The sequence below is a fragment of the Bactrocera dorsalis genome, chromosome 3 (genome assembly GCF_023373825.1).
Source record: "Bactrocera dorsalis isolate Fly_Bdor chromosome 3, ASM2337382v1, whole genome shotgun sequence".
In the NCBI taxonomy this organism is placed as follows: domain Eukaryota; kingdom Metazoa; phylum Arthropoda; class Insecta; order Diptera; family Tephritidae; genus Bactrocera; species Bactrocera dorsalis.
Window position 1 is genome coordinate 406,260 of NC_064305.1, and position 14,113 is coordinate 420,372.

A 14,113-nucleotide genomic window follows, 5' to 3' on the forward strand; every position below is an offset into this window, starting at 1 on the left:
GAAGAAAATTCTAATTTCCACTCTGGAGCAGCGCAAAGGAGGAAACGTTTTGAATCCGGTTAAAGTACCGAATAGACTGCATGTACTCTTTCTCTTCGATCCTGTTTAGTTTGAACGTCTGGAGCCGATTTTCTCCAATAAAACGACCAACGGCTCGTAAATAACAACCTAGGCAAAGAAACTATAGAAATGAGGTTTTTGAATAAAGGCAGACAAACCTGAATCGAATCCAACCAACGTAAAGTCATAATAAATACTTTGAAGTATTGGACCTCCATCCAAATTTCGCAACAATAAGACATTTTCTCCTCTTTGTTTTCCAGTAATTATCTTTTTTAATTGCCCTAAGCAAATACGAATCCGTAAAATTAATACAATTTCAAAATCTAAATATTAGTTTTCTTTACAAACCGTAAACATCCCACAAAGCATCCAACATTGGGTACAGTTTATGAATTTTTAAACAAAAGTCCACATGTCCCACTAGTGCCATTTTATTTCGTCCATTCTTGAATGAATTTGACTGCTCTTTCATTGGTGAATTTGCGCCTTTCACATCAAAGCACTCGTTGCGAAAATCTTTAACAACCACGTCAATGGTTCTATTCAAACTGCCTTTTATTTGTACCGATGGTGTGACTTTTGGTTTTGGAAGTGGTAGGAGGACATATTCAGAATTTCGGTGTGCGTTCGATGTTGAGACTGTGGTATTAAATCGTCCTTCAGGTTGTGGTTTTTTAAAGAAATATTCATTGGATAACTTCATCTGTTTTAAAGGTTTGTCAATGGTGTAGCTTTTATGTAAGAAGTTTTCAGCGGTTTCAAACTTTCCATGTAAAGCGGCCACAAATCGTTGACACGAATTAGTTGATTTGGAACCAGGTTCCACCGAATTCTTTCGACTACCTAATTACATGTGCACGTTTTTATTCTAAAGTTTTGCTAATATTACGTATACTTACTGGAAGCATACATTTCCATTAATTTTATACGATTTTCCTTCAATATCTACCGTTTTAAAAAAGTTCTTTTTCCTTTCTCAGAAACGTTTATAACGGAACTTTAACAATTTACAGTAGGTATGAGTTGCTTTAATTATATACATATATATATAACTTTAATTGTCTTTCAAAAATAACCTTGACAATTTTTTCTTTATTTTAATATTGCAATGTTTTTATTCATTCACAATATAAACTCGTAAAATGCACCGTAATACATAATACATGTTACTTTCAACCGTTCACTTAAACTTAATCGTTATTCTTACACACTATATATATCTACATTCCTACTACATAGTTATATGGCATTCAAATATTTTTTTTACTTAATATTATAAGTCGATGCATTAAAAATCATATTTTTCGAGTATTATTTACAAATTCCCAACATCATTAAATCGCTTCAATTTTTCAGGGAAGTTATCTCTAAAGAGTACAGGATCTGCCCGAAATTCTACACTGCGCAACGGCATGCGACCGTATATGCTGGAAAAGCTGTCGATGCAGGCTGATCTTTCGCGCATATGATTTAAATCAGCAGATAGCATTTCTGTATTAGTACATTCAGGACATTTAAATTTTTTCCGTGGTGTGACCTTTATCGGGGGCTTATTAGTAATGTTTGCAACAAGAAAATTCATAGCGATATCTTCGCAATTCATATGCTGGTCCACCCATTCTTTAATATTTCCAGGCATAGCATATGTGTACATATGACTCCAAAATTTATGATGAAAAGCGGCTCCAGTTAGAACCATTGAAATTTGGTTAGTCCATTCTGACTCGTAACGCCAATGCATCGATGCATTGTCCCATACATGAATTCGACTCGGAAATCCTACTATGCGATCTGGAAACTCTCGCCAAACTTCGTATCTAAAAATAAAGCAAAATTAATTAAGTTTCGTTAATTATTCTTTAGGTGTCCCTAATGATTACCCGAAATCCAGTTCATCAGTGGTAAGCATATTAATGTCATCATCAATCGTTAAGATTGCTTCAGTTTCAATTTCATTGTAGGGATAAAAACGGTTTGACAGCTTGTTTGCACGCGTTTGAATGACCTTTAGCGGTTTCGGAATTGTGGGAAATGAGGATACTGAAATGGAAGTTATCAATTAAGGTATATGACTTAAGATATATTGAATATATTACAATGTGGTGGCATCTTATTTTGATTATTCCAAATAACAAGTATGCTCTGAAGAGATGGCACCATAGCTAACTTTTGAATTAACGTGAAAAGGCTCTCAACTCGATCATATGTTAATATCACAGCTGTAAATCCTTGTGACTTGGGAGAAATGACCGGCAAAAATAGTGGGTTGAAAGTACTTCGATAATTATCATCTGGTTTATTCCAATCCATTATGCTACGAGCTCGATGAGGAAATATCCTATTTTCCAAAATTTCCAATGATGTAAGAGTTATGGTATTTAAATCTTTGAAATATCGATTGTACACCCAGCGGCCGTGCCGTTGTAGTTCAAAAATTTTTGTATGCGATACTCTGCTCAACTTTTTTACTACGGAATGAATTTCTGCCTCACGAATACTTATTGAAAATAATGTCCAATCAAGCACGTCCTCAAACGGCAATATAAAATTATCAACAGCAATCAAGGGAATGCAGTTATAGGCTAGCATTTCCATTAAATCGGATTTACCTGCGTTTACACTATGTGAATATAAACAGAAGGTTCCTTTTTCGTATGCCCGTGGATATTCAACACTTTTACCACGACTGCTATTACAACGTAGCATATTTTTTGACGAATAATCTATACCATTTTTAAAGCATTTATCAAGCAGTAGCACTTCACTTGGATTATCGTCCACTAGTGAATGTATTTGTCTATGGTATTTTGGATACACGTTTGGTAAAATTATTACCAATAAATTTTTTCGAGGTAAATGTGTCGATTTTGGCGATAAATCTGACACATGTTGTTGTGCAGGACTATAAATAGGTAACGATAAATCAAATCCGTTCCGATAGCTCCACGAATCAAATCCTCCTCCAAGCATTATGGCACGATCAGTTTTCAAAGTACTCCCATCGGTCCGTGGTATCATATTAAAAATAATATGATTCTCACCATTATCCCAATAATTTTGCATTGCTAGTGCACGTTCCACTGCATTTGATTTAACTAAGTTACTATTCAAAGTATCAATGCTTGGCAGGAACAGGCAGGCTTCATTCGGGTTTGGCGTATAATATCGACTTCGTACAACCGCTTCAAGTATTTGGTAGTATTCTCGAGTAAGAATTGAGACTGCTTCCCCTTTTACCTCATCGATGTATTCTTGAAGGGGATATACGTAGACCGAAAGACGGTCGTGTCCTTTTTGTCCGCATTTATATAAATTTATACAATCCCACATTCTACAACTGTCATCCCGGTTGCGTGCTTCCTCGCTGTCTTTTGATAACAAGACTTCACGTACATGAATAAGGTCCAGCGGAACTTTATTGTTGTTTCGTCCAGCTTCATTCTGTAAGTTAAATATATTGCAAACGATGCAAACACCACAGATAGTCAAAATCAATATAATTATATATGAAACTAAAGTTTGGAAACGTTCACTGCGATGATTGAAAACTGCTAGCAATTTCTTCATTCCTATCTTTTTGGTGGTCGCTAGAAGGATACCAATGTTTCCCACAGTGGCCACAAACTATGAACTTCTTCCAACACCAACTTAGTGATGCCACTTGTCAGCACTACAACATAAAGACATAAATCGATTATATCAAGTTTTCATATATGGAAAAGAAAGTGTTATTCTTATAAATATTCAACTTATTGTAAATTATTTTGTATTCTTCTTTTAGTAATAGGTTTATTTGGTTTATATTAATTGTTATATTAAACATGACAAGAATATAATAAAACATTACTTTCAAAGCCTGGCACCATTTAATGTTTTTGAACATTTCTAATTTTTGACATTTGACGTCTCCAACTTTTCATTCGACAAATCTCTTTAATGGAACTCCACTCGATTTGTCCACGCGTTATTAAGGTTTTTTGTCAACAAAAGCTTTTTTATTGAAAACAATATTTCTAGTTTTTAATATAAAGGGTTTGAGGAAAGAACGGCAAAATGAGTACAATACTTGAAAAAATTGCTGCCATCGAATCCGAGGTAAAACTAAAATTCCTAGTGAAATAGCAAACTAAATAAAAACTAACCTTAACATTATATGCCGCCTACAAATGTATGGTATGTATACCAATACCATGGGAAATTTGGGTTAAAATCATAGATGGCACGCACCCAGAAGAACAAAGCGACATCGGCCCATTTGGGGCTTTTAAAGGCCAAGTTAGCGAAGCTGCGTCGTGAGTTAATATCCCCAAAAGGTGGTGGCGGTGGCGCCGGTGGCGACGGTAATAGTATTAATTAGATATATGTGCATAATTTCGGGTAAATATGATGTTTTATAGGCTTTGAAGTTGCAAAAACTGGAGACGCTCGAGTCGGATTTGTGGGGTTCCCGTCAGTTGGAAAATCAACTTTGCTTTCTAATTTGGCAGGTGTTTACAGTGAAGTCGCAGCATATGAATTCACAACCCTGACCACGGTCCCTGGATGTATTAAATATAAGGGCGCAAAAATTCAAGTAACTCATTTAAATTCTATAAATTATTAAAAATAATACTTTTATCTTTTTGTTATTGTGCAGCTTTTGGACTTGCCTGGAATTATAGAGGGTGCTAAAGATGGCAAAGGTCGAGGTCGTCAAGTTATTGCGGTGGCCCGAACGTGTAATTTAATTTTTATGGTTCTTGATTGCCTTAAGCCTTTAGGACATAAAAAATTACTTGAACATGAATTGGAAGGCTTTGGTATTCGTTTGAATAAAAAACCACCAAATATTTATTTCAAACGTAAAGATAAGGGAGGCGTCAATCTGAACAGCATGGTGCCGCAATCTGAGCTGGATGCTGATCTAGTTAAGACTATTCTTTCTGAATATAAAATACATAATGCTGATATAACATTACGATATGATGCGACAAGTGATGATTTAATTGATGTTATTGAAGGGAATCGAATCTATATACCTTGTATTTACTTGCTGAATAAAATTGATCAAATATCCATTGAAGAACTCGACGTTATTTATAAGATCCCCCATTGTGTTCCGATTTCGGCGCATCATCGATGGAATTTTGACGATTTGCTAGAAATGATGTGGGAATATCTCAAACTGGTTCGAATGTGAGTTATACTATTCTATGGATTTGAGAAATTTTCTAATTTACGAATTTGTTTCTTTTTACAGTTATACCAAACCTAAGGGTCAACTTCCGGACTATAATTCGCCTATTGTACTACATAATGAACGCACAAGTATCCAAGATTTTTGTAATAAGCTGCATCGTTCAATTGCGAAAGAATTCAAATAGTAAGTATTTCCTATTTCAAATAATTGGGTTTTTATTAGAAAAAAAAATGTATTTATTAGCGCTTTAGTTTGGGGTTCTTCTGTTAAACATCAACCACAAAAGGTTGGCATTGAGCATATTCTTAACGATGAAGATGTCGTGCAAATTGTGAAAAAGGTTTAAAAGTCTAACAGCTGTTACATATGTACATATACGAATTATGCGATTGTCAAAAGTTTTAAAATGAAATAAAAATGTAATTTTTTCTTCAAGAAATGTTAGTAAAAGCAGTTATTTAATAAATTTTCGTCAGAAATACGATACACCTTTGGAAGATAACAAAGCCAGAAATAATTTTTAAATATATTATATTCAATCCAGTTTTCTCGTTTCGTATGTTTGCATGCATATTTATATGTGATTTTTAGAGGCATATATGTTATACATAAATACTTAAATGCTATCTAAATTAATTACTTTTCTTTTTTTATATTATTGTATATAAACGAAACAATTTCTTTTTATTACTATGTTCTTTGTGTAATTGTAATAATGAGGCATAACAATAAATCTGGGATTACGAGAAGCTTGGCTGAATAGCAATCAAATCCATAACATCGGCCAAGACTCCCAGTTATACATATTCAAAAAAGAAAAAAAAAAAACATACACACAAACATTGGACTCGGCCAGAGAGTTTCAATCGGCTGTTTTGAGCCCCAGATGTAGACGCAACAGGAAAAGCGTGTCTAACAATAAAAAAATAAAAATTCACCTACTAGTAAGGATTTAATAGGGTTTCTTTATCGTTTTAAAAATGTACAAATTTCCGTTACTAAATGTAACGAATAGGTGTGTATGTATTTAATTATGTTGTTACGATTCCCTGCATAGTACGTATGATTGCTCCAAGGCGCTTTGCCGGTTTAGGAGGGATGTAAATATGGACGTCTGGTTATTTTGACCACGCCATTGTACAGATTTTATGAAACGGTTCTTCCTGCTCGTAATGGACCGCGCGTTCGCTTGGCTGGTGGTTCAGCTATGCTACCATCGTCGTACGTGACAGCATTATCCTAAGAACAAAAAATACAAATTGTAATAAATCTTGCATTAGTTTACCCTATTCCCCGGTTTACTCACTTGTGCATTAGTTGGCGAGTTTTCATTGCTCGGCAGATGATCAGTTGTTCGTTTATCGCCAACTAAACGCAATGTAAGATTCGCACTGCTGGCGGCCGAAGTATTGATTTTTTTAACGACCGGTGCTGAGACTGCTGTTGATGAGGTTAATTTTGACGCCGCAGATATTGGACCTGACGCTAATGTGTAAGTGTCTAAAGGTATGTATACCTTTGTATTGTTGTCCGGTTTATCCAAAGGTTTATAATACATTTCTGGTAAGTGTATTGTTACAGGAAAAGAGTTTGAAGATGTGCTGCCATCGCCTATTTTCGAGTTGATTATGTACAGTGCTAGATCACATGCTGCCCACATTTTCTATATAAAGAAAATGTATATATATATAATATAACAAAGAATTATATTTTTACTTACTAAGTTATATGAATTATCTTCTGCATTCGGTGTCGTGTCCTGGTGGTTTTTCATCATCTGTATCAAATTCACGTAGAAGCTGTATGAGAACGCTTCACGCTTCATCATAAGCGGTTCAAGAATAAAGCGCAAACATTTCTCCACTTGTTTTAGCTGTACACGATCTTCGTAGTCGGTGAAGGCTGGGTCATGTGCTAAAACAGGTATCGCAAACGCTAACATGAAATCAGGTAAAAGGTAAGCGGTTTGCGCATCATTTTTGCTGTCCGTCGCTAAAAATTAAATTTGTTTTAATAATATTTTTGTACCAATATTATTTACCAAGAGCTACGTACACATTGTCGCTATTGTTTTGATATATTCACGCCTTTTGTTGACGTCCATTTCCACATAGTTCCGAATGACCTCAGATTGTCTATAAATAAGCAATCGGGTTAATATTAGAATATTCGTATCTGAAAGCAATATATGAGGTTAATGTGGGCGCACCTTTTTTCAGTTTCACGACCAACTAGAACATAATATCCCATAAAATCGAGTGGTAAGCATTTATTGGGCAAACCTTTGCCCAGTCCTTTATGTAACTTCTGAGCGAATATATCGCGCACCTCGGACACGGGATCACACTGCAAGAACGCAAAATACATAAACATACATGATGTATAAGTATCTATTTAGATATATATTCCCTGATTCTCACCATGACTTGCGATAAATTGAAATATTGTTCAGCATTGCATTGATCTCCAACTCCTTTTTGCTCGCAAATCTTCAGCATAGCACAAGCAGCACTAAGCCTCAGCCATGATTTTTCAGCGGGACACAAGCGATTCTGTTCCAACAAATCACCACGCTGATTTATGAAAGCGATCAGCATACGAAATGTTTTCTGTGCTGCATGCTCATCTGAACGCAAACCGATTAGCCAACGTGCCATTGTTTTAAGAGCGTCCAATTTGCAAAGTGTGTCAGCAGGCAACATTTCTTTACTGCACCAGTCACCAACCGGTAAGTCGCAGTCCCGTGACTCAGAAACGCCTTGAATCAGTAACTCCTTGACAACACGCCTTGCAATCATATTTTTGACTGGAGTGAGAAAGGCTTGTGGCATGTGGTAGGCGATATGGCCCAGGGTACAAATTTTTGTATGTTGATATGGATCTTGTGGAGAGAGTGTAACCCGTAAAGATTCAATGATTTCATTAAATATTGGATGAACTATAGGCGTTTTTGTTGCAGGATTAATAGAATCAGCACCAGCGCTTCCGGTCATTTGAGTTTGCACGTTAACAAATATGCAACGCACTGCGTGTTTGGCTTGCTTTACCGTTCCTGTTAATGCAAAGTCTTTGCAAATTGAAGCCAGTGCTTCCAAAACAGTTGGATTGATGTCACATAAGGGTTGATATCGGCCGAGATGTACGAGAGCCTTCAGTATAAGAGGTGCAGCGTAATCCTCCTCGTGACTTAATAAGGCGATCATGTGTCCTAAGGTTTCATCGGTGAAAAAATGCGCAGAAAATATATACGAAAGCATCTACATGAAAGAAAGGTTAGGCCACAATTAGGATAAAATAGTGATTAATCTTACACATAAGAATTTAAGACCACGTTCACCGGCTTCCTCACTGGGTACACCCATTTCTTCTACAATTTTGCCACGTTGCATGCATTGGTCAACAAGGCTGCAAAAAATATATTAGGATTATCAAAAAATTCCAAATTGCCTCATAAAATCTATGATCTTACCTTATTAAAATACCGATTGATTCCTTATCTACCATGACTGACGCAATTCGTTCAATCAACATTTTGACGGTATTGTAATATAAGTTGGCCGCCATTGGATTTCCAAGTTTCTTTAGAAGCAATGACATTGTGTCAGCACATTCTTTGCAAGACACATCCCGCTTTAAAATTATCTCCATATAACGCAGTAAAGATGCATCTTTGCGCATATTAACGCTGAATTTTGCTATAAATTCAGCCGCTTTAATAGGATCTGGCAGTAACCTATATTCATTATGTTATATTAAAATTTGCTATTCATTTTATTATGTGACAACTTACTTGCAAATTATGGCCTGTTTAACGTTAAGTTGGTTTTGCATTTTTTGTGTAAGCTCTTTGGTGTGATGCATTTTTACCCAATCACTAACGGTTTTTCGTGTTTTCATTTGATTTTTTTGAATTTCCATAAACGCTTTCATAGCATTATCATCGAGTGTACCCAGAAGAAGGTATAACTTCTTCATTCTTTCCTCTGAAGGCAATTTGTACGGTACGAGGCAGGTGATAAGTAAACGTTCAACGAGGAGTCGATCCTCGATTCCGGGCATATAATAACCATGTAATATTTTATTTTTTATCCAACTTACAGATTCCTTTAAGTCGAGTGATAGGTCATTGGGTTCACACAAAACCCTTTTGTAAATAAATGCCAGACCATTCATAGCTTCTTTACGGATTTTAAATTTTTTATCCAGCGTGCGTTCTCGTACAATATGCAATAAATCCTGTGACTCACATACTATATTAAATTCCCTTTTGGCCGTCGCAACAATGGCCATAACCACTTCATAGCGGACTGTTTCATCGGAATCATGTTGACGAGCACGTAAACAGTCGGTTATTTCTTTTCGCAAATGTGGATGATTTAATAGAAAATGCATTGAAGATTGTACACACTTAACGCGTATCGCTGCAGCAATGTCGCAAAAACGACCCAAAAGCATTCGCAATAATGAGGTATGTTTTTTTGAGAGCTGTGAGTCCTTTTCGGAAAACATTCGAGCTAATAAGGATACCGCCTCTGCATTGGAATAAAACAAAAATACATAAATACATTATTCAAAGTACAGAAATATATGACAAGAATATGCCTTACTCATCCTTTCTATTTCAGTTGTAGACTTTAGTTTGCATTCAAGTTGTGGCAGCACGGAGCACATCAGATTCGGACTAATTTGATATAGTTCGTAGATGAGATCATACATTTTTGCTGTAACCGTAATATTTTTATCAATTTTACCCAATATAAGGACTTGGTTAAAAAACTAGAAAAAAAAAATTGATTATTTATTTTCAATATACAATATAATTAATATAGTAATCATACAATTTTTATGACGGGTTCCAATGCGTAACTTGTCTTTTGAATCAATTGCTCCGCTAAATGATAGGCGTGAATGTTAGCCGATTTTTGAGGCTCTACAATGTTAATCAAGATTAAATCTAATAATGGTGTAGTCAAATTGTCAGCTTCCGTAATAAGAGGACTCATGATATCAATCATGAAATTTTTTACTTTGGTGCTGTGATCATCGCTAAAATACAATTGTATATTAATTTCATACAATGAAGTAATAATTTTAAAATGTGGACACTTACTTAATAATTCTAAACATCATTGCAAAGAGTTGGCAGAAAATTTTTTGGCAATCTTCAATTTCAAAGCACATATTGAAAGATTTTACGAAGGCTAAGTTTTCAAGCAGGTAAAAATACCTTTTGAAAGACGCATCTTTTGGATCTTTGAGACCGTTAAGCTGTTTAATGAAAAACATAAATATTGCTTTGATTTGGTCCTGGTCTTTATAAGGTGCCTCGGGGGCAAAAACTCGCAATATATCAGCAATGCAACATGCCACTAAAAGTTGAACATCGCGCGATGAATGTTGTAGAAAGTATTCATCTACCAGCATCAGTGCTAATTGTATATAATCAGGAACGTGTTTTTCATCTTGGCCCATAGCTTGTAACGCATGAGCTAGAGTCTAGAAATTAAATTAATGAAATCAAAGCGTTTTTTGTAGCATTCAATCTCTTACCTTAAGTCTGCGGATAAGCTCGTCCGTCCCTAAATCCTCAGTCAGCGGACGACAACCTGAGGGATATTTTACGTCCGTCATATTTGTTTATGAAAATATGCCGATTTATTTGTTTAAAAGCGGTCTATTTTTGTTATTTTTTTACGAATACTTCGAAAAGACTGTATGAGGAATAGAAAGATATGTACTGTTTAATAAAATGTTATTTACTCAGGATCGCATTTATTCATATATTTAATATTATTGTTAGAACGCAGCGCTATATGCGCAAAACATACAAGGAATGGAAATGAAAAGAAAAATTAGTAAATGTAAATATCGCGAGTTATTGAGGATAACAGAGTTGCCGAATTTCTAAATATTTATCAGATTTTTTGATAATTTAAGCATCTATTTTTTTAAACCATTTTTTACAGAACCCATAAAACTAGATATAACATTTTCTTATCTATTTATAGATCGAGGAGGCACAAATTACATTTTTAATTATAAGCAAAGTTTTGAAAACAAACAATACACCAATCAATACAAAATTAAATTTTTAAATTTTGCAATGGCATCACTGGATAATGTATAAAAAAATCTGTAATTCTGCTTAACAATCTTGGGACTTCTGCGAATGCTTTTACATATTTACACAATATAAATATATTTTTAACAATTTATTTTTCACTTAGAGTTACTTCATATACCGGCTTGTTCTCATATATTTCTCGTTTTTTGCATTTTCTTATCGTCTTAACAATTCACATCAGCGATAGTTGCCGCTGTGGCTGTCACTACCACGGATACACAACACAAAACATATTTTATTCTTACATATTTACTTAATAAATATTACGCTCTGCAGCAGACATCGAACGCTCACTTTTCTTGTTTTTTTTCACGAAATCTGCATATCTTTGCATAAATTCTTAATAGATTTTCGCGCAATTACTTCACAATATTTTTACGCTATTCTTTCCGTGTGTGCTTCTTCTTTAAACGAATGTAAAACCGAACGCCATCTTTTGAGGCGTCGCTACTGCTCAAACTTCCGTTGTAGATGGCGCTTCTGTCAACTAGTTCAAGTTTTACCTCCAGGTGGCACTATCATCAAAAAGCAACTACAGTATTATTGAATATTCAGCGCTGATTTCAAATATAATTTATAATTATAATATAATCGTAAAATAAAGAAGACAAATATTTTAATATTCCATATGAATCATTTGAAAATATTAATAGAATGATTTTGTCTCATAAGCATTTTTATGCAAGAGTATTTTTATGAATAACTTTATATCCATGAACGTTTGTGCAACTCTGGCGTTGCTTTATCTCGTTTGGCTATTAACAATCATTTTTATGTCTGGAATAAAATTCAGAATCATTCATTTAGTTCACCTCCTTTAAAGATATTTAGATTTGTTCTATTACGCATATTTTATAAAAATAAACTGTTGTGAAATTTCTACTATATCTGATTGTTATAATTGCGTACAAATATTATTAAGATATGATGGAGCAATTACCATATACTTGGTTATTTATTGCAGCCGGTGCGATTTGGTTTATCAGGTATTCGATAATTTGATATATCTAATACTATGAATGACAATAGCAAATTTTTAACAGATTGTATATGCAAGGAGGCAAATATCGGAAGAGTACCACCGCAATGGGGAAAGTGGTAATTGTAACAGGAGCAAACACAGGCATTGGAAAGGAGACTGCTCGTGAGCTTGCTAAGCGTGGAGCTACTATCTATATGGCTTGTCGTGATATGGCAAAATGTGAAAAGGTGAATATTAGTATCATTAAACATTAAACCAACAAATTATTTCCATTTGAATTCTAATTGTTATATTTTTACACTATATAATCCTTTTTCGAAATTGGAATCCAAAATCGAAATATTTGTCTTCGAATTTCGAAATTGAGCTTTTTGAAAATATTATTATTAGTTATAGTATGTAAGATCATGACAAGGTCAATTAATGGACATTTTATATGTATAACTCTTATTTCAATGAAGTATAACACTTTTTGGGGAAACTTACATATGTGGCAGGTGCTACAAGGTTTCAAAAACGGAATTTCGGAAAAAGTTAAGATTTAAGAAAAAACATAATTTAAATAAGAAGAAAACGTAGATTAAAACAATTGGTTTGCTCCAATACTAATCTGAGTGTTATAACGTGTTATTAGTACATATGTATATATAATTTTTCGTATTTCAGGCACGGCAAGAACTCATCAAAGATACTTGTAACAAAAACATTTTCGGCATGAAACTTGATTTGGCTTCCCTAAAATCAATTAAGGATTTTGCTGACAAGTATGTATAATATATTTCATACTTGACATAATCTATTAAACTGGAAACTAAATTTTTAGCTTTAAAAAAATTGAGTCGAGATTGGATATTTTGATAAATAATGCTGGAATTATGCACTGTCCGCGTATGGTCACTCAAGACGGTTTCGAAATGCAGATTGGTGTTAACCACTTAGGGCATTTCTATTTAACTAACTTGCTTCTTGATCTTCTAAAGGTATTTATTGTGCAATTATTAGTAAAAATATTTTATTCATAGTTTATATGTATTGGTTCTAAAGAAATCAGCACCCAGTCGGATTGTAGTTCTATCAAGCTTAGCGCATAAATTTGGACCTTTTAAAAAAAATGATTTTCTTAGTGAACATTCATACAGCCCTTCAAAAGTTTATTCACACAGTAAAATTGCTAACATTTTATTTGCACATGAATTAGCTAAGCGATTACAGGGTACAAAAGTTACTATAAATTCATTACATCCCGGTGTAGTTGAATCGGAATTAACGAGACATCATACTATTATTAATAACGCAGTTTTTCGGTATGTATAATATTTATTTCAACATTTACTAAAATCAATTAAATATTTATTATAAAGACCTATTGCAACCGTTTTGAAATGGCCCTTTTTCAAAACCACATCTAATGGAGCACAAACTACCATATACGCAGCCTTGGATCCAGACTTGGAATTAGTTAGCGGAGCTTATTTTGCTGATTGTCAACCGAAAAAAACTACGTCAGTTGCTCGCGATGACGACTTGGCTAAATGGCTGTGGGATGAAAGTGAGCGTCTAATCAATTTGAAGTTGATACAGTTGGGTATAAATGAAAACTAGTAGTGATAAAATGTGAAACATTTTGAACGATTTCTTTGTTATTTAAAAATCAATATTTATCCCAAGCCTTATGTGCAAAACAAAAACTTATAATAAATAAATATTTACAAATACATATATGATAAACACTTTATTATTACTTTAATTTATTACAAATGGTCTG

The 14,113-nt window shown here is 34.2% G+C and overlaps 5 protein-coding genes across 5 annotated transcripts; 2 read left to right on the plus strand and 3 right to left on the minus strand.

Annotated features, from left to right (window-relative positions):
- Positions 1–10: 10 nt before the first annotated feature.
- On the minus strand, positions 11–1,080 carry LOC105228093 (uncharacterized). Its single transcript, XM_011207718.4, has 4 exons — positions 963–1,080; positions 412–906; positions 219–344; positions 11–168 (listed from the first exon to the last, which is right to left on the minus strand). The coding sequence occupies exons 1-4, from the start codon at positions 979–981 to the stop codon at positions 11–13; spliced, it is 798 nt and encodes a 265-aa protein (XP_011206020.2). The 5' UTR covers positions 982–1,080.
- Positions 1,081–1,110: 30 nt separating this feature from the next.
- Positions 1,111–3,768, minus strand: LOC105228094 (exostosin-2). The gene is made up of 3 exons (XM_011207719.4): positions 2,160–3,768; positions 1,944–2,103; positions 1,111–1,880 (listed from the first exon to the last, which is right to left on the minus strand). Exons 1-3 carry the CDS (start codon positions 3,628–3,630, stop codon positions 1,379–1,381), a joined length of 2,133 nt encoding a protein of 710 aa, XP_011206021.2. The 5' UTR covers positions 3,631–3,768; the 3' UTR covers positions 1,111–1,378.
- Positions 3,769–3,976: 208 nt separating this feature from the next.
- On the plus strand, positions 3,977–5,692 carry LOC105228090 (GTP-binding protein 128up). The gene is made up of 6 exons (XM_011207712.4): positions 3,977–4,158; positions 4,280–4,403; positions 4,461–4,636; positions 4,700–5,238; positions 5,303–5,425; positions 5,486–5,692. The coding sequence occupies exons 1-6, from the start codon at positions 4,117–4,119 to the stop codon at positions 5,586–5,588; spliced, it is 1,107 nt and encodes a 368-aa protein (XP_011206014.1). The 5' UTR covers positions 3,977–4,116; the 3' UTR covers positions 5,589–5,692.
- A 64-nt stretch (positions 5,693–5,756) lies between these two features.
- LOC105228091 (sister chromatid cohesion protein PDS5 homolog B) lies at positions 5,757–11,795 on the minus strand. Its single transcript, XM_049452287.1, has 14 exons — positions 11,612–11,795; positions 10,793–10,953; positions 10,353–10,738; positions 10,081–10,288; positions 9,850–10,018; positions 9,033–9,774; positions 8,712–8,975; positions 8,554–8,647; positions 7,663–8,499; positions 7,452–7,588; positions 7,298–7,377; positions 6,963–7,234; positions 6,549–6,905; positions 5,757–6,481 (listed from the first exon to the last, which is right to left on the minus strand). Exons 2-14 carry the CDS (start codon positions 10,871–10,873, stop codon positions 6,389–6,391), a joined length of 3,720 nt encoding a protein of 1,239 aa, XP_049308244.1. The 5' UTR covers positions 10,874–10,953; positions 11,612–11,795; the 3' UTR covers positions 5,757–6,388.
- Positions 11,796–12,106: 311 nt separating this feature from the next.
- On the plus strand, positions 12,107–14,081 carry LOC105228089 (retinol dehydrogenase 12). The gene is made up of 6 exons (XM_011207711.4): positions 12,107–12,352; positions 12,410–12,575; positions 13,015–13,112; positions 13,172–13,328; positions 13,393–13,652; positions 13,710–14,081. The coding sequence occupies exons 1-6, from the start codon at positions 12,291–12,293 to the stop codon at positions 13,948–13,950; spliced, it is 984 nt and encodes a 327-aa protein (XP_011206013.1). The 5' UTR covers positions 12,107–12,290; the 3' UTR covers positions 13,951–14,081.
- The last annotated feature ends 32 nt before the right edge of the window (positions 14,082–14,113 follow it).